The following is a 20,307-nucleotide window of genomic DNA, read 5'->3' on the forward strand; positions in this document are numbered from 1 at the left end:
TATGATTAGCACACAGCCAAGCATATAGCAAGGGCCAAATATTTGTTAGTTGTCGTGATAGCCAAATTGTAGAATTTAAAGAATTCTATTATTTAATAATGGTCAGATAATTTGTCTCTTTAAATACATATTTTGTCTGGTCAACAGTCAGCCAGTGAGAGTCTCACTCAATCTGAATAATCTTGGCAGGAAAGAAAGGAGAGAGCCCTACGAATTCCAATGTTCAGAACATTCAGAAGGAAGTATCACTCAGAGGGGAGACTTTTGACCCATTCTAAGTAAAGTATGCAGCAATCTGCACACGTAGTCCTAGTGCACTGTGGTCTGCAAAGTAGAGAAGTATCAGACCACCCTGCAGGGTAATGCGCTATATCAGACCACCCTGCAGGGTAATGCGCTATTTGCCTGGTAAAAAATTTCACTATTTTTCTGTTGAAAGTGTGTATCCTGGATTATGATCGAGGCAGGTTTGGAGAAGAATCAGACCTTGTTTATTTTCCCTCTGTGAGCAGTGTTTTATTTTTCCTTGTCTTAGTCTGGGCTGCTATAACAGAATTCTATAGACTGGATAACTTATGAACAACAAAAATTTATTTCTCATAGTTCTGGAGGTTGGGAAGTCCAAGATCAAGGTACCCGCAGATTTGATGTCTGTGAGGGCCCACTTCATGCTCACAGATGGTGGTCTTCTCACTGTCTATGGTGCAAGGGGTGAAGGAGCTCTCTGAGATCCCTTTTATAAGGATAGTAATCTTAGTCATGAGGGCTCCACCACCATGGCCTAATCACCTCCCAAACACTCCACCTCCTAAAATCATCACATTGGTGATTAAATTTCAACAGGTGAAGTTATGAAGACACAAATATTCAGCCAATTATATTTCTCATCATTTTAATTTTCAAGCTCAAAAGAATTGGGGAAATGAGAAAAGGCATAGAGACAGAGTATAAGAAAGAGAGTCTACCAGTCTCACTTTGATTCTGCAAGCACTTTGTTCAACAACCACAAAAGGAAACAAGAATTAGATACATCTATACAATCTGTTGGGGAGGGGGAGGAGTGGTATACAAAAAGTCTGCAAATGAATGCAATGGTTGGAAGTATAGTCATACACTGCATAACAATGTTTGGTCAATGCCACACCACATATATGATGGTGGCCTCATATGATTATAATATTATACTTTTATTGTACATTTTCTTTTCTTTTCTTTGTGATGGAGTCTTGGTCTGTCACCAGGCTGGAGTGCAGTGGCGCAATCTCGGCTCACTGCAACCTCTGCCTCCTGGGTTCAAGCGATTCTTCTGCCTCAGCCTCCAAATAGCTGGGATTACAGGCACACACAACCATGCCTGGCTAATTTTTGTATATTTAGTAGAGACAGGATTTCGCCCTGTTGGCCAGGCTGGTCTCAAACTCCTGACCTCAGGGGATCCTCCCACTTTAGGCTTCCAAAGTGCTGGGTTTACAGGCATGAGCCACCGCGCCTGACCTTATTGTACATTTTCTAAATGTTTAGATAAATTTGGATACACAAATATCATTGTATCACAATTGCCTACAGTATTCAGTACAGTACCACCACGCTATATAAGTTTGTAGCATAGGTTCAACAGGCTATACTGTATAGCCTAGGTATGTAATAGGCTTTGCATCTTAAGTTTGTGTAAGTACACTCTATGACATGTGCATTATGATGAAATTGCCCAACAACACATTTCTCAGAATGTCTCTGCGTCATTAAGCAATGCATGACTGTATACTGTGAGGATCATACAACATGCACCTACCAGCATGTGCAAAGATGATTTGAGAAGGTAAAAGCTCATATCTGTTTGGGAAGAGAAAAAGTGTCTGAGACTTTTAGGCTAAGAGCCACTGACTGAGGTTACTAAAGAAGAGTGGGGCTGAGTCAGTCTGTCTTTTTACTCAGTGTAGTATGCTGTTTTTGGTCTGAACAAAGCTTGTAAAAGAGGCTATAAAATGGCCAAACTAATGACACTCAGAAATCAGCTGGGCTAGGGAGTGGAGGATGTGGTGAGGTTAGTAACAGCATCTTTCTTTTCTTTGTCAGAAAACAAGAACATCTTCCACTATTATGTTTCTTGGTACTTGGCTGCCTTTTTTCCAGCTCTTGAAGATTTAAAAATTGTCTTGCAGTGAACAAGTCCTTGATTAGCATTTTAATCCTAATCCAAATACAATTTTAATTCTAAAGAAATGCTGCTGGAAGAGGATAACAGAGGCTATTTTGGAGATAAATCAAAATGGGCTTGGTATTATTGCCTTTGGGAGCAGAAGTCTGATTATGCTTCAGAAAGTTTATTTCCAGATTTTAGTTCTAGGGTGGAACCAACTTACTCCACTTCTTATTTTGCAGCTTTGTTTGTGCTGCCTAATAAATATGTACACTTTACTTCTCACTTCCTTTACCTACTCCTTATTTGACCTTTATTGCTGATGACCCTGACTTCAAATGTCAAACAGATGGAAGTGGAAGAGTAAGCTCATCCAGATGTTTGCTGTGTAAGAAATCACTTAAACATACTTTTTAGGCATTGATTCTCAATTAAGAGAATAATTTTGGTTATAACTGGGATGCTCTTCAATCTGACCAAGTTCAAGTAGGTGCTCAGTAAATGTTTGTTGATAGAAATCTAAGCAAATAATTTTTTTTTTTAGTGAGGGTACTAATGTAGTACTGAGCGTACGTTTTGAACTATGGACTTAAGAGGACTCAAGATATAGACTTGGGGTATAATTCGTCTTAGTCTGTTTTGTGTTGCTATAACAGAATAACTGGGACTTGGTAATTTACAAAAATAAAGTTTATTTGGCTCATGATTCTGGAGCTGGAAAGTCAAAGACTGGGCAGGCCATCTGGTGAGGGTTTCACACTTCAGTTTACGGCAGAAAGTTGAGGGAAAGAAGGTGTGTGCAAAGAGACACGCAGGAGAGGTTGGAGTCACTTATAACCTGCTCTCTTAGGAACTAATTCATTCTCTGGAGAGTGAGAACTCACTTATTCTTGCAAGAGGGCATTAATCTATTCGCCCATGAAACAAACACCTTCCACTAAACTCCGCCATTTAACACTGTCATATGGGAATCAAATTTCAACCTGAGTTTTGGCAGAGGCAAACCACTCCAAACCATAACACAATTCACTCATGTGGTCAACACTGTCCAATAGGGGTTACATATGGTGTAATTAAGGATTATTTAGACAGGGGAGACATACGCATTCACTGATGTCCTTTTCCTGCAATCTTTTTGTTTATGACAAATGAATCTTGATGTGTTGGTAGAGAGTCTGGGTCATAGCTAATCATATGTTTAGCATGCTATGGCAGCTGTGTAAAGAATGAAAAGCAAACAAAACAATGAGGAGCTATAAAATAAAAGTATAATAAATTTTATTTCATTACAAATGTAAAAATCATTACAATCACAATAAAAGGAACAGGACAACATTTGCAACAAGTTTTGATAAGAAATGGTTAATCTGCAATAATAAGATGGCCAAATAGAAGCAGAGGTGCTCAGAGGCTCCCACTGAAAAAAACCATAACAAGCATGTGACTCCTTCACTAGCAACCAAAGAATCCTGGTGCTGTCATCAAAATTGACCAGAAGGCTGGCATGACCCATGGACAGAAGGAAGAACAGTGTGGTCCAGCAGCCCACCTGAGAGCCACACAGGGCAGGGAGGAGGTAAGTGAGCCCACTACCTAGCCACGGAAACTGTGCTTTTTCCATGGAACCATGCAACCCGGAGGATTGGAAGATCCCATTCACGAATTCATGCCACCTGGGCCTACCACTCCAACCCTGGAATATGCAGATTCTTTTTTGTTGTTGTTGTTGCAGATTCTTTTTTTTTTTTTTTTTTTTTTTGAAGTCCTTGTCCTTTATTGGGCAAGGGGTGAGGGAAGCAGACAGACCAGTTGGACATAGTAGATGGGTGTGTGAGGACAAAATGCTACTCGAAAGCCAGCCAACCCACAGTCCCCTGAAATGGATGCGAATGTGCTTCAAACTCTGGGCACTGGTTTCACACACAGCCTCTTCGAGGGATGAAAGGGGTTCTTGTAAAGCTTTTTGTTACCCTCAACCATGGAGGCAAGCTCTGAGTTCTGGTTTTCCTAGGACACTAATGCTAGTCACAAAGATCTCTGGAGTGATCAAGGATGGAGGAGTGGGTGGCAGGGTGAGTTTCAAAAGGATAAGCAGAACAGGAGTCTTGCCCAAGCAGTGGGCAAGTTACAACAGCAGTTCCTGTGTATGGCCTCCCACCCAACCAGAAATTGATGAGAATCATGTATATGGTGAAAAGATATACATATATTTAGAATTAGCCAGCTGGACTCAGTTTAGATGATCCCAATTTTGTTGGCAACATCCAAAGCATCGTAATCAGGAGCCAGTCGAACATATGCCTTCTTCTCTCCATCAGGCCGAATCAGGGTGTTGACCTTGGCCACATCAATGTCATAGAGCTTCTTCACAGCCTGTTTGATCTGGTGCTTGTTGGCTTTAACATCCACAATGAACACAAGTGTGTTGTTGTCTTCTATCTTCTTCATGGCACACTCAATGGTCAGCGGAAACTTGATGATAGCACAGTGGTCAAGCTTGTTTCTCCCTGGGGCGCTCTTCCGAGGATATTTGGGCTGCCTCCGGAGTCGCAGTGTCTTGGGCCGCCGGAAGGTGGGTGACGTGCGGATCTTCTTTTTTTTGTGGCTGTGGACACCTTTCAACACTGCCTTCCTGGACTTTAAAGCCTTCGCTTTGGCTTCGGCTTTAGGAGGGGCAGGAGCTTCCTTCTTCGCTTTCGGCGCCATCTTGTGAAAAAAAAGATTCTTACAGCCTCTCAGCTAAAATCTACTTAAGCCCTACTTAACTCCCAGAAGGAGGGGCAGCCAGCACCGCTGCAGGCTGCCTGCTGTCTAAGCCATTTGAGCTCCTTGCGGGAGGGGCAGCCTCCAGCAGGGAAACTTGCAACTGACTAATATGCTAAGCTCCCTGGGCAGGGGAAGGGCAGCAGCCATTTCTATAGCTCTGGCTATGCTTTTCCCCTACTGAAGCCAGGGTGGCTAAATAGCTTGGTCCTAAGACTTGTTCCCACAGCCCAACACACTGGCTGTGGCAATCTGTGGCCAGAGTGTCTCTTCAGGTCTAACCCCAACCCATCCTTCCTCACTGAGTGGGGCTTCCCTGCAGGATCTCCAATAACTCCAGCCAGAGGCTCAGTGACAGAAGTCAAATCTCCCTGGGTCTGAGCCCATATGGGGAGAGGTGGCCACAGTCTCTGTGGAGCAGAAGACTTAGCCTCTCCTACTGGTAGTTCTGAGGAATCTGGACAGCCCAGATGAGTGAGTTTCCACCCAATGAAACACACCCTCTCCGCCAAGGGACAAAGTTCTTTGTTTAGTGGGTCCTGCTCTCTGTGCCACCCAATTGAGTGAGACCCTCCAACAGGGGTTGTCAGATACCCTATACAGGAGTGATCCTACTGGCATCAGGTTGGAGCCCCTTGAGGTCAGAAGTCCCAGAAGAAGGAGCAGGCACCCATGTTTGCTGCTCTCCAGCCTCCTTCAGTGACATCTTCAGGCACGGAAGCAAATCAGGGCCTGAAGTGAACCCCCAGCAAACTGCAGGAGCTGTACAGAAGAGGGACCTGAGTACTGGAAGAAAAGCAAGCAGAAAATGAAAACAGTACCATCGACAACAACAAAAAAGACCCACACAAAAACCCCATCCAAGGGTCAGCATCCTCAAAGACCAAAACTAGACAAACTCACAAAGATGAGAAGTAATCAATGAAAAAATGCTGAAAACCAAAAAGGCCAGAGTGCCTCTTCTCCAAATGATTGCAACGTCTCTTCATCAGGAGTGGAGAACTGGACAGAGGATCAAATGGACGAATTGACAGAAGTAGGCTTCAGAAGATGGGTGATAAAAAACTATGATGAGCTAAATAAGCATGTTATAACTCAATGCAAAGAAGTTAAGAATCTTGATAAAAGGTTAGAAGAATTGCTAACTAGAATAACCAGTTTAGAGAGGAACATAAACGACCTGATGGTGCTGAAAAGCACAGCATGAGAACTTTGTGAAGCATACACAAGTATCAATAGCCAAAGTGACCAAGTGGAAGAAGGATATCAGAGTTTGAAAACCACTTTGCTGAAATAAGACATGCAGACAAGAATAGAGAATAAAGAATGAAAAGGAATAAACAAAGCCTCCAAGATTTATGGAACTTCATAAAAAGACTGAACCTATGATTGATTGAAGTGCTAAGCGGTGTTAAGAGGTAAATTTATGGCACTAAATCCCCACAGCAGATGGCTAGAAAAATCTCAGATTGACACACTAACATCACAGTTAAAGGAGCTAGAGAGGCAAGAGCAAACAAATCCAAAAACTAGCAGAAGATAAGAAACAATTAAGATCAGAAAAGAATTGAAGAAAATAGAGATATGAAAAACCTCCAAAAAAATGACAAATCCAGGAGCTGGTTTTGAAAAAGTTAACAAAATGGATAGACCATTAGCTAGACTAATAAAAAGGAAGAGAGAGAAGAATCAAATAGACACACAAAAAAATGATAAATGGGACATCACCACTGATCCTACAGAAATACAAACTACCATCAGAGAATACTACAAACACCTCTATGCAAATAAACTAGAAAATCTAAAAGAAATGGATAAATTCCTGAACACGTACACCCTACCAAGACTAAACCAGGAAGAAGTTGAATCTCTGAATAGACCAACAACAAGCTCTGAAATTGAGGCAGTAATTAATAGCCTACCAACCAAAAAAAGCCCAGGACCAGACAGATTCACAGCCAAATTCTACCAGAAATACAAAGAAGAACTGGTACCATTCTTTCTAAAACTATTCCAAACAATTAAAACGGAGGAACTCCTCCCTAACTCATTTTATGAAGCAAGCATCATCCTGATACCAAAACTGGGAAGAGACACAACATAAAAAGAAAACTTCAGGCCAATATCCCTGATGAACATCAATGTGAAAATCCACAATAAAATACTGGCAAGTCAAATTCAGCAGCACATCAAAAAAAAACTTATCCACCATGATCAAATCAGCTTCATTCCTGGGATGCAAGACTGGTTCAGCATATGCAAATCAATAAATATAATCCATCACATAAACAAAGCCAAAGATAAAAACCACATGATTATCTCAATAGATGCAGAAAAGGTCTTTGATAAAATTCAACATCGCTTCATGTTAAAAACTCTCCATAAGCTAGGTATTAATGGAACATATTTCAAAATAATAAGAACTATTTATGACAAATCCACAGCCAATATCACATTGAATGGGAAAAAAGCTGAGAACATTCCCTTTGAAAACCAGCATAAGACAAGGATGCCCTCTCTCACCGTTCCTATTCAACATAGTATTGGAAGTTCTGGCTGGGGCAATCAGGCAGGAGAAAGAAATTAAGGGTATTCAAATAGGAAAAGATGAAGTCAATTTGCCTCTGTTTGCAGATGACATGATTTTATATTTAGAAAACCCCATCTTTTCAGCCCAAAAACTTCTTGAGCTGATAAGCAACTTCAGCAAAGTCTTGGGATACAAAATCAATGTGCAAAAATCACAAGCATTCCTTTACATCAACAATAGGCAAGCACAGAGCCAAATCATGAATGAACTCCCATTCACAAGCACTACAAAAAGAATAAAATACCTTGGAATACAGCTTACAAGGGATGGGAAGGACTTCTTCAAGGAGAACTACAAACCACTGCTCAAGGAAATAAGAGAGGACACGAACAAATGGAAAAACATTCTATCCTCATGAATAGGAAGAATCAATATTGTGAAAATGGCCAAACTGCCCAAAGTAATTTATGGATTCAGTGGTATTCCCATCAAAATGCCATTGACTTTCTTCACAGAACTAGAAAAAGACTATTTTAAATTTCATATGGAATCAAAGAAGACCCTGCATAGCCAAGACAATCTGAAGCAAAAAGAACAAAGCTGGAGGCATCATGCTACCTGACTTCAAACTATATTACAAAGCTACAGTAACCAAAACAGCATGATACCAAAGCACACATATAGACCAATGGAGCAGAACAGAGACCTCAGATATAACACCACACATCTATAACCATCTGATCTTCGACAGACCTGACAAAAACAAGCAATGGGGAAAGGATTTCTATTCAGCAAATGGTTGGAAGGCAAAGTGAGGAAAGATGTAATCTTTATGTGTTGTGGCATATTATTTTGTGATAAAGCCTCTCTATATGAAGCTAGTTGTGTCAGAAGCATTAAAATTAGAGTGACTCCATCTTGCACAGGGTCTGGATAAGGTGACCTGCTGGCTGCATTCCCAGGAGCTAGGCATTCTTAGCCACAAGATGTTTATGGTTAAGGGAGTAGATTAATAATGTTTACTAAACAGACCCAGGACTTCACAGACCCAGGAAATATACTGATGTCCTGATATCTCAAGAATAAAAGCATTTTTAGTTTAAGAATAAGTTTTGCTTTAAAGATAATATAGATTCTTGCAAAAGTCAGTAGTTACACAAAGATTAACAATCCTGTGTCAGGAGGCCTTGTATTAGATGACACCTCCCCATTTTATTTCTTTGTTATCTTATATATAAGCAAGCATTTTACCTAAGGTGGTCTTGTTCCTCCTCTTGCTTTCAGGAACACCCTGCTCTGTCTGTGGAGTAGCCATTCTTTTGTTTCTTTACTTCTCTAATATACCTGCTTTCACTTTACTTTGTGGACTTACCTTGAATTCTTTCTTGTGAGATCCAAGAAGCCTCTCTTGGGGTCTGAATTGGGCTCCTCTTTCTAGTAAAAATCCAGAACATTTGTTTCATTATTTTCTGTAACGATCCAGAACAATTGGATTAAATTTTTTCCCCTCATTTCCAAGTCTCTTGTATATTTGTTAAGACAATTACTGCTTCTCCAGATTTTGCCTCACACCATCACATAAATGGAGGGGATTTCTATTAGGTAGTGTGAAAGGAAGATAACAATCTTTGGACCCCAAACTCACTATGCCAAGGGGAAAAGTTAAGCTTGGGGACTGAGTCATGGGAAAAAACTGCCTTCTTTTGTTCCTAAAGAGATGGCTGCAAAATATTAATAGAAGTCTATGTAGCTGCCCAGGTGGCCTCTTTCAGCCTGGTGATGTTAATTATCAGCTTATCTTCACAGGTGAGGGACAAAGACAAGATTAGAAATCATCCCTCTGCCCACCCTAAGATGGATGAACATTTAACTTCTACTGTGTGTTTACTTTATCTTATATTAAATGCAGATTTGCTGAGTATGAGACAAATGCATAATGGACTCTTCCTCTTTCCCTTTCTGGACACTTTTTTGCCTTTAAATATTGAAGTCTTCAAAACCCTCTTTTGAAAAATCACAAGCCACAGATCCCACTGTAACTTATGTCTCTTTTTCTTAGGCGTGTCCTCAACCTTGGCAGAATAAACCTCTAATTTATTATAAATACATATATGTAAAATAAATCTTTCATTGATTGAGACCTGTCTCAGACATTTTCTGGTTTACAGTAGCTTCACAGCCTAATTTGTATCTGGCAATGTACATGAGAAAAAATTTTAAGATCCATGTCTCTAGGTACATTTTTTTCTTTCATTTCTTTTAATATAAATAAAGTTTTCCCTTAGGGCTGTTGAACCAAGTTTGAAGATGTAAGATTGTCCACATGCTAATGTTATTGTAAAGAAAATAGAGGAAAAGGTATAATTTCCTTTTCTAAAAAATTAAAAATAAAGAGGACAGGTTGTAATAGAATTTAATGACAATGTTTCTTGGTCCTAACATTAATCTTAGAGTATAAATTTTAAAATATTTTTTTCCAAAACTGTGGAAAAAATAGAAATGAAGTTTGGATTTTTAAAATGTTTAAAAGCAGAGCAAGTACTGCCGGGGAGGTCTGCCTAGTAGCCAAGTGACTGATGGTGTTTAGAAAGACTCAAATAATCTCTAAGATAGAGAACGCTGTTATTAGTTTAGTTTTCACCAAAGCAGATCAGTGTCTTGTACAAACTGACAGCAAATTATAATTTAAGGATAGTGGAAAGACTGGTAATTTATAATAACACTGTTGTAGCAGCACAGTCATATAACAGGTCTGCAAATGTTTAATATAGACAGAACACAAGATAAAAGTGTTCTCTGGTTTTCTTAAATTCTGCTAGTATAAGGAATAGCAGCCACTTCACTGTGGAGTATGTGGTAGAGGTCCACGCACACGCTCGGATAAGATGAACATGGGCCTTTCTGCCCGGGATACCATCTTCCTTTTTTTTCTTCCTCAAATGGTTTATTGATAATAGCTTTATCTCCAAAATTGAAGCCGAAGGGAATAGGACAAAATGATCCCAAGAGAAAAAAGAATTCTGTCAAGAATAATATAAGACAGTTTAAAAACAACCATATATGACTTGTCATTAAAAAATTTGCTTTCCACTTGTAGAATGATTTTTTATGATCCCGAATTAGAGGAAAATATTTCTCATTTTTAACCTCATGAGCTCGCCTTGACTCAGGTATGGCTGTATTCCAAAGCTGCTTGAAGGGAAGAAAGGGATTAGCTAGCTGTGGAATGGTGAATTCACTGTAGTTTGCACTCATGGATATAAATTTCGATAGCTGTCAGGAAAAACAAAAAGCAAGCATTCCAATGTACATGTATATGAAACCAAACATCAGGCTTTTTGGATTCATTGGGATTGTAAGTGCTTGGCAATGTTTAGGTTAACATTTCTGTGTTTTGCTCTCACTTTAGAGATTTTAATATGTTAAAATTCTGGCCTTAGAATCCTAAATAAGAAGAGATTTCCAGGTATTTTAGTTTGGGGAAGAACACCTGTTGATTTAGAAATGTCATCTCAAATAACCAAAACCAAAATACCATGCGAATGTATTAACCCAAATATTATAGTTAAGACATTAAAAAATCACTCTGATGCACTTTTGGACAAGATGGAATAACAGAGATTGAATATACCTTTCAACCTGACACAGCTAAGATACCAGACACAATATATTAAACGACAGTTTTCAAGGCATTGGCATCAGACAATGGAGGACAGTGACTCCTGGGAGATAGGAAACCAGTCCTGTGTAGGGAAGGGGAGCCCAGGTGGAGCCCAGTGGCCTCCTTGAGTCAAGAAAATGAGGTTGAAAATCGAAATACCCCTAGCAAACATTTTTGTAAACTGACAAGCTGTTTCTAAAATTCGTGTGGAAATGCAAAAGGTCCAGTATAGTTAAAACAACTTTGAAAAAGATGAATACATCTGGATAACTTGTACTATATGACTTGAAGATATATTAAATTACATTAAAAGCTTCAGTTATCTAAATAGTGGCAGCAAAATAGAGAAAAAGATCAACGAAAAAGAAAAGAGAATCCAGAAATAGACCTGCACATTTATCTTTAATTGATTTTGACACAGTTGCAAAAGCAATTCAATGGAAAAATAAGTTTTTCAACAAGTGGAACTGGAATACAAATTGAGCATCCTTATCAGAAAATCCAAAATCTGAAATGCTCCAAAATCAGAAAGGTTTTTAGTTCTCACATGATGCCACAGGTGGAAAATTCCACACATAAGTACTTAACACAAATGTTTCATGCACTAAATTATTTAAAATATTATATAAAATCATAGAAAAGATAAAATTTATAAATATGGCTTCATCAAATTTAAGAACCTTTCTTTGAAAGACTTTGTTAAGAAAACAGAAGATTACAGCCTGGAAAAATTATTAGCATATCATATATGACAAATAATTTGAATTCAGAATGTATAAAGAACACCTAAAATTTGATAATAAGACAGCAAATAATCCAATAAAAATGATCAAAAGATTTGAACAGACCTGTAATCTAAGAAAAGATATGCATATATTGGCAAATATGCATATGAAAAATTTATCAGCAATATTAGTTTTGTGGATTTGTCCCCTCCAAAACTCATGTGGAAATTCATTCCCCAATGTGCCAATATTGAGAGGTGGTACCTTTAGGAGGTGATTGGGTCATGAGGCCTCTGCCCTCATGATGGATTAATCCATTCATGAATTAATGGAATGATGGGTTAATGAATTAATATATTCACATAGCAGCAGTACTGATGGCTTTATATGAAAAGGAAGAGATCAATGTCTACTTGAGTTAAATTTTGTTTTTTAAAAAAGAGGAGAAATCTGAGCTAGCATGCTTAGTTCCCTCACCATGTGATGCCCTGTGTTCCCTTGGGATTCCAAAGAGAGTTTTCCACCAGCATGAAGGCCCTTACCAGATCTGCCCCCTTCACCTTGGACAGCCTCTGGAACTGTAAAAAAATATATTTTGTTTGTTACTGAATCACCCAGTTTTAGGTATTCTGCTATAAGCAACAGAAAATGGACCAAGACAATTAGTTATCTGCAAAATACCAAATTAAAACCATAATGTATTACTACTGTATTATACACTTACAAGCACTTCTAAAATTTTAATATGACAATATTATCCTTAGAAAGAGTGTAGCCTTGGAGCAGCTTGAACTCTCATACACTGCAGGCAAAAATATAAAACTGTACAACCATGTTGAAAAATAGTTTGATAGTTTATTAAAAATTTAAACGTATATCTACCATATTGCACCATCATTGTACTCCCAGATATGTACTCAAGATAAATGGAAACGTATATCCGTACAAAGTGGCACATAGATATTCATAGAAGCTTTATTAGTAATAACTATAAACAAGAAATAACCTGAATGTTCATCAAGAGGTGAATAAACAATTGCAGAATACTATTCAGCAACAAAAAGAAATGAACTATTGATAGCTGCAACAACATGGAAGAATTTTAAATAATTATGCTGAATTAAGCCAGATAAACAAAAGAGTACATGTTGTGTGATTTCATTTATATTTAATTCTAGGACATTCAAATTAATTTATAGTAATTGCAGGAGGAAACTTCTGGGGATTATGAACATGTTCATTATCTTGGTAGTGATGATGGTTGCACAGATATATACAATGTGAACCCATATGTCTGTCAAATAACCATATTTTATACTTGAGCTATAGTTCACATGTCAATTAAACATGAATAAAGCTATCAAAATATTATTTTACCGAGAGCAATATTGTAAATATTTGTTAAGCAATGTTTCTTTTTGTGGAGTGTTTGGAAAATCCAGAGTTGAAAGACCTAGTTTCCCACTCTTTGCCTTGGCAAAGCAACTTTCACTTTCCTATGGGTTCAAAATAAGCCATGAAAGAAGCAGCCAGGAAATTAGATGGTAGTGGCTCTGATTCAGTACAATCACTCTTGCCATGATGGTGTAAGTTGCTCAATTCAAAATATACCACATATCCAGCAATAGGATGCTGCTAGAGCAGAAACCAGACGTGATGAGGACATCAGAAGCTACAGCCAGCAAAAGATTGATAATTTATGCAGTAATCTTTACTCTCTTTTCATATATTATGGTAACATAAAAAATTCTGAGAGTGTTGCTAACCTCCAACACCTCAGATTCAGCAGGTCCCTATACCCTATCTGCTACTGCTGGATCTTGGAACTGTGGGCTATTTCTTTTAGTTGCCTATCATTTTACAGAGCTTCACCCAGGAAAAAAAAGCCTACGAATTTTCTACTTTTGAATTTGAGTTTGTATTACGAGTTCTATTGCTTTCTCCTACTCCCATTCCAGGACTTGGAGTGAAAAAGATGTAGGCTTACCACATTCTGCCCAACTCTTTTACTTCAAAAATTTTCTTTTTATTTCCTTTAGCTCATGGAAGTTTTCTGTGTTCTCGCTGTAGTAGGAAATGCTGGCTAGCCAAATATTCCTGCAAACCTATTATTTATGCCAGGATTTGAGTTGCCGGGAGCTTTAAAGCCACAAATTATATTATTTTATTTGCATTTCTCCCATTGTATCCTTTCACAAATAGATTGCAGGGGACAAAAAATATCACCCATACTCAGGTTATCATCCCACTAGAATTGCAAATATTTTCTCCTGGAATATTGCGTGTGTTTAACTTTCTTTATTCTGGTATTTGACAGCCAATTGAAAGCTGGAAAGTACTGTGTGTGTATGTTTCTGTTGTGTGTATGCGTGTGTGTACATGCACATGTGAAACTCATGCCGACAATGGGTTACTGATGGGGCAGGAGGGTAACACTCAAGACAAATTTAGATGACAGGCAACATTTCTTAAGGGATGTCTTGGTTGTGACCTTCAGAACTGTCTCTGGTATCTTTCTTGTTTGCAGACTGTTATTAAGGTCGGGTGCTTACAACCCTGGCTGGAAGTTCACAGAAGAAAAAAATTGATTGAATCACATCTTGGACCAAACAGACAGATTGAGTCAATCATAATGGTTAGCTGACGTGTTAACCGCATGTGTCTGAACCTTGCAGAAGTGTTACCAAAAGCTACCCGGGAGAAAATTTCCAGGAAATTGTACAACTGTATTTGAGATGAAGAAAACAGGTAAGTGGCTAAATTTTTTTGGTCTAATAGCTTGGCTATTGTTGTACATACTGTAAATTGGACCCTGGCAGCTACAGTGCAATTTTGAAAGTGAAAAGTCACTCTATTTTTCATCAATAAATATTTTTGAGAGAAATCTTGCTAATATCATGGAGATATAGCTATATTGCAATAGCTAATGCTTACATATTTTATCCTTTCTAAGAGCCTATCAACTTTAAGATGCATCATTACTTTGTGGGCCATAACAACAAGAAACTTATTAATTAGACTAGAACAGAATGTTATCTTACTCAAATCTTTATTCTATTCTCATTAAAAGAACCCTCTTAGAATTAAATTCAGGCTTTTATCATTTATCATTTTGGGGAAATGTATTGAAAGAAAAATATAAAAGAAATTAATTTTGTTGTACTCTTCCTAAAATTTTCCATTCGTAGACTACCACTTCTAAATCACTTATGAACTCATCATTAATACCCACAAACAATAAAAAAAAAATCATAACACAATGTTCCACTATTTTCTCTAGGATTCTTTTAAGGCAATTATACCTAATCTACAAGTTTTAATGATGGTACTTTCCCTTCCTCCCTCTCTCCCTCTTGCCCTCCTCCTTTCCACCTTTCCTTCCTTTCTTCCTTATTCTCTTCCTTTCTCTTTATTCTCCCTCCCTCCCTTTTTTCCTTCCTCTTTTCCTCTGATCATCTTTTCTCTCTCTCCCTTCCTGTCTCCTTCCTTCCCTCCCTCCTTTTCTTTCTTCGTTTCTATTTCTTTTTTTCTTCATTTATCATGTATCTTTGGAATTTAAGCTCAAAGTCAGATGTTGATTTTTCACTAACTTCTGTTTAATAGTTTATCAGTTGTTCTATGTAAAATATGAATTGGTCACATTAGCTTCTCATTGCTTTACTGCTTCCAGGTACCAGTTATTGCTCTCTTTAGTTCCATAGCTAGGTGTGTAATAGGTAATTTTTGTAGCTATTTAGGTTACAAAAGGTAACAGCGTCATTTACTTGCGGGTATCTTTCTTTCTTAGCTCCTATTAAACACTTGATTGTTGCTTTGCCAGAAGATATGAAATTTTGGTAATTTTTTGCAACCATGATATTTGTGTGCCTAATATTAAATGCTCCAATACTCTTTTTCTGTGACCTCTAGAATATACAATAAATTTTATTTTAATGGAATCATAGTGTAATCTTCCTTAAGACACTTAAAATGTAGCAGATATAGAAACAACTATGTACATATGCCAATTTAAATGAAAATAACATAAGCATCCATAAGCACAGAAAATGACATCACAGAAAAATTGGTGCATGATCAACAATGATTATAAGTTGTCATCTATTATAAAACACACCCTAATTATAGAAATATTAAAGTGTCATAAAAGGTGTGTCTTAGAGCCAAAGAAATGCAACATTGAACATTTTGCATTGGACAAGAGCTTTTCATACTCTGTTTAATCCTTATAATAGTCATAGGAAATCAGAATTATCTTTTTTTATTCATACTTTGCAGATGAAGTAATTGAGGCTCGTAGAGGTAAATAAACTTGCCTAAGGTCTTGTAACTGGTAAATTGAGGAACTGTGAATTTAATGCAACTGTGCCTAATATAAGCTCCCAAGCTCTTAATCACTGTGTTAACCTTTCCTAAGGGCTGATGGAATGAAGGAATCTAAGGCTTCTCAAAGTTAGTGTGGATCTCCAAAACCACTCTGACATTATCTTTGCTCTAAATTTTCTGTTTTCTCTCAAGGAAATTTCATTGTTTGATTGAGAATACGTGTTCAATACACATTTGTAGAATGAATAAAAGCAGCTTTAATCTGTTCTGTTTTTGAAATGTCATAATACACCAAAATTATGTTTTAGAAAAACATATTTTTTGAGAAGAACTTGTAATGGGAACTTATTTTCATAAGAATACATGAAAAAGTCCAGAAAGTTCTAATACCCCTGGTGTCCAACAATGTTATCTGTACCTCTGTTCATACTCGCATTCCCATCTGACCACACCACATCCATTTCTGGGAGACCAGGCCCAGATGTGACACTAGAAGCTGATGTTTGTTGAAGACCGAAGGGCTCTGCCACCTCTTTCACTTCTTTGAGTCAGTGTTAAAGAAGTGAAGCAACTATTTTTCGATGCACATCTTTGTATTGAGAATCACATATGATAATATTCTTTGTTTTCTCCCAACCAAGTCACCATCCATTGGTAGAGCCCAGGGATATGCAAATTAATGCTCTGTTATCATTTGTCTGCTTTTTCCTGGGGAATCTCGTATATAGTATCTATTCTAGATATGCACAACACAGATTGCATTTGGAAGATACATTGTGAGGCACGGAATGACTTGCTTCCCTATGAAAAACATAGTGACATACTTGGATTTTAAATGTTATATAATACTAATCAACTTGATTTTTCTTATATTTTGCTATGGAGTCAATAAATCATGTAGTCTATTGGGAAGCAGGTTTCTTAGCTATTGTCTAATCTAACTCCCAGCAATACAGGCATAGTCAATCACATCACTAGCAAGTGGTCACTGATGTCTGTTTGAGCACCTCCAGTGATGGAGAAAAAAGCAGTTTACTCAGTTATTGGAAATCATTTGTTTACCTTGTGCTGAGCTTTATATCCTGGCTTCATGTATTTGTTGATATTAGTGCTACCCTCTAAAGATGGGAGATTGGTATTATGTCTTCTTTCTATGACATATTCATGCTGGATATTTCAGCCAACTTTTCCTTTAAGTTTAACCTGTCCTGTCCACTGCCCTGCTGGCAAAAGATGAATGAGCCAAGAACAAACACCTGGCTTACAAATTACTCTCCCTTGAAAATTTAAATACGGGGATGCTGAAGCTGTGACTGATCATAGAACACAGTAGACCCCCCAAAATTTAGAGTCCGAATGCCAATGGGGCCTGCTATGGTGAAAACAAAGAGACCAATTGGAAATACTGGCTCTATCTTGAATTATCATGAGCAAAAGGTAGAGTTTATTCTGCCTTGTCTTTATACAAGGCTGTATATATGAATGTCAAATTATTAGTGTATTTACGCTGGGAAGTATTCATACTCAGTTACTTTAATTAGCACACCCTAGATGCAAAATGAGCTAACTAAAAATATTTTAGACATTTGGCTGTACCAACATTAATTAAGCAGAGACATTCATCTTCACATAGGGAGTTGCCTGCCACAAGAGAATTGAAGAAGCCACACCCTTAACCATGGCACAGTCTTGAACTGTGCTTTGCTTGCCCTGTTAAGAACTGCCATTCCGACTCACAGTTTTTCCAAGTTCTTTGTGCACCAGCCTTCAATCTTCTACTTCCTCTCTAATTGAAATATTCAGGTTGAGACTATTAGTAAGATACTGTCACATTTTTTATGCAAGCCAGTGCTCGTATATTTTAATCTCAAATATTTATTTATCGTGTCTTTATTTTAAAATCAGACTCTCAGAGGCCAACCTATTTATACCATTTTCACATCTTATTACCAGATTTTCTCCCCTATATTGCTACAGTATGAAGCTAGGAGATTTAAGGCTAAATCAATCTTAACCCTTGAGGGCTTATGTCCTAGTGCAAGTAAGGCAATTATGTGACATAGACCATACCACAGCCATGATATAGATTACAAATCAATCACAACATGCTTTTTTTTTTTTTTTTTTTTAATTTTTTGAGACAGGGTCTCCCTCTGTCACCCAGGCTGGAGTGCAGTGGTGCAATCTTGGCTCACTGCAAACTCTGCCTCCCAGGTTCAAGCGATTCTCCCACCTCAGCCTCCCAAGTAGCTGGGACTACAGGCATGCACCACCATACCCAGCTAATTTTTGTATTTTTAGTAGAGACAGGGTTTCACCATGTTGGCCAGCCTGGTCTCGAACTCCTGACCTTGTGATCTACCCGCCTCGGCCTTCCAAAGTGCAGGATTACAGGTATGAGCCACCACATCTAGCCACAACATGCTTTCTATCTTAGCTATGCATCTTTCTAAGCAAGAGCTCTAAGGGCTCTAGGCAATAAATTCATTCATTCATACATATGTTCATTACCTCAGCAAGGATTTATTGAACACCTGTTATGTGTCAGGGATTATTCTAAGCATTGATTTAAACTGGAAATTAAAATAATGGCATGCTTGAATTTTAAAGATGAAATGAGACAATGCATATAACCACCTTTTGTGACCTCTAAAGCTGTATTCAAAGAGGGATAAAAATTAAAAAGTGGCTTCCATGTTCTTCAATTTCAAATGTTTCCTCTCGGTAATATTATTTTGGTAAAAGCATGATGCCTAATTTCTCATGGATATTGTACTTTTCAGTAAACCAGAGGCAGAAAGTTGTACAAACTATAGAATCCAATATGTTTTTAAAAGCTGGCTTTATATTTATAAGACTTCAACCAAGTCATTTAACTTTTTTTGGACTCTCTGGTTCATTAATATGGAAATGCTAACACAGTAGTAGTTGCAAAAGGACTCTTTTGTAACTCTTTGAGAGAATTAAATATATGTAAAAAATGAAATATATGTAAGAAAATATGTATAAAACATTTAACATTGCAAGTAACACATTGTAAACTCAATAATGTTGACTATTATCATTAACTTAAATTCTAGTAACAAGAAGTTTTATAAATGAAAAAAATAAAGCTATTAAAATTTGGAAGAAAAGAAGTAGCTCATGAACAGCTGCATTTTTCTTAAATTATCTCTTGAGCAAAATGTTGCTCACCAAATTTTTAGCATTGTCATCACCTGGGAATTGTTATAAATATAGAATTTTAGAACCCTCATAGTCTCACTGAATTAGAATCTGTATTTTACCAAGGTCCCAGATAATTGGGATGCATGTTAACTTTAAAGAAGTTTGAAGTAGGTAGGGGGGTACATGTTAAATATTCATCACTAATTAGATTCTCTTTCATTCTAATACATGCTTCAGATTTTGGCATATTATGGAATTGCTGTACCATTTGACTTCTCAATTTTCCATCATTGGTTCAGAATAACAAATAAACAAAAGAATAAAAACAAAGAGTAGCAGAATCTAAAATGAACCTTCAAGTTGTGTGTTAGTCTGTTCTCGTACTGCTTTGAAGAAATACCAGAGACTGGGTAACCTGTAAGGGAATGAGATTTAATTGACTCGCAGTTCTGTGGGGCTGCGGAGCCCTCAGTAAACTTACAAACGTGGTGGAAGGGGAAGCAAACATGTCCTTCTTCAAATGACAGCAGGAAGGAGAAGAGCTGAGCAAACCAAGAAATTCCCCTTATGAAGTCATCAGATTTTGTGAGAACTCACCCAGTATCATGAGAACAGCACGGAAGTAACTTTCCCCATGATTCAATTATCTCCCACCACGTGCTTCTCACAACACATGGGGATTATGGGAACTACAATTCAAGATGTGATTTGGATGGGAACACAATCAAACCATATCAAGTTGTCATCCATTTTATTTATTGTCAAGCCCCAACCAAATGCCATACATATGTATTCTTTATCTTCTCAAGCTTATTTGTTTCACATGACAGTTATGCAAGGTAGGCATTATTAGTTTCACATTACAGGAAATGAAGCTGAGCCTCAGTGAGATTACAAATGCTTTAATGAACACAGAGTGAAAAGGTAGAAAAGCCAGTTTTGAACTTAGGTTCAAATGTTTCTCTCCAAATTATGTTTTCTAATACATCAGCATATC

General features: G+C 37.6%; 1 protein-coding gene and 1 long non-coding RNA gene across 2 annotated transcripts; both read right to left on the minus strand.

Annotated features, from left to right (window-relative positions):
* Positions 1 to 4,350: 4,350 nt before the first annotated feature.
* Positions 4,351 to 4,862, minus strand: LOC105717213 (large ribosomal subunit protein uL23-like). The gene has a single exon (XM_064365539.1). The coding sequence runs from the start codon at positions 4,844 to 4,846 to the stop codon at positions 4,376 to 4,378; it is 471 nt and encodes a 156-aa protein (XP_064221609.1). The 5' UTR covers positions 4,847 to 4,862; the 3' UTR covers positions 4,351 to 4,375.
* A 672-nt stretch (positions 4,863 to 5,534) lies between these two features.
* On the minus strand, positions 5,535 to 12,378 carry LOC135270200 (uncharacterized). Its single transcript, XR_010338407.1, has 3 exons — positions 12,297 to 12,378; positions 8,806 to 8,867; positions 5,535 to 5,689 (listed from the first exon to the last, which is right to left on the minus strand). It is a non-coding gene; the product is annotated as an uncharacterized LOC135270200 (long non-coding RNA).
* Between the last annotated feature and the right edge of the window lie 7,929 nt (positions 12,379 to 20,307).

Source organism: Aotus nancymaae, unplaced genomic scaffold (genome assembly GCF_030222135.1).
Source record: "Aotus nancymaae isolate 86718 unplaced genomic scaffold, 86718_ANA_hifiasm-v0.15.2.pri h1tg000059l, whole genome shotgun sequence".
Lineage (NCBI taxonomy): Eukaryota > Metazoa > Chordata > Mammalia > Primates > Aotidae > Aotus > Aotus nancymaae.

What these genes read in the sequence shown, in the direction of transcription:
- LOC105717213 (XM_064365539.1), bottom strand. Translation starts at nt 4,846, where the DNA reads ATGGCGCCGAAAGCGAAGAAGGAAGCTCCTGCCCCTCCTAAAGCCGAA.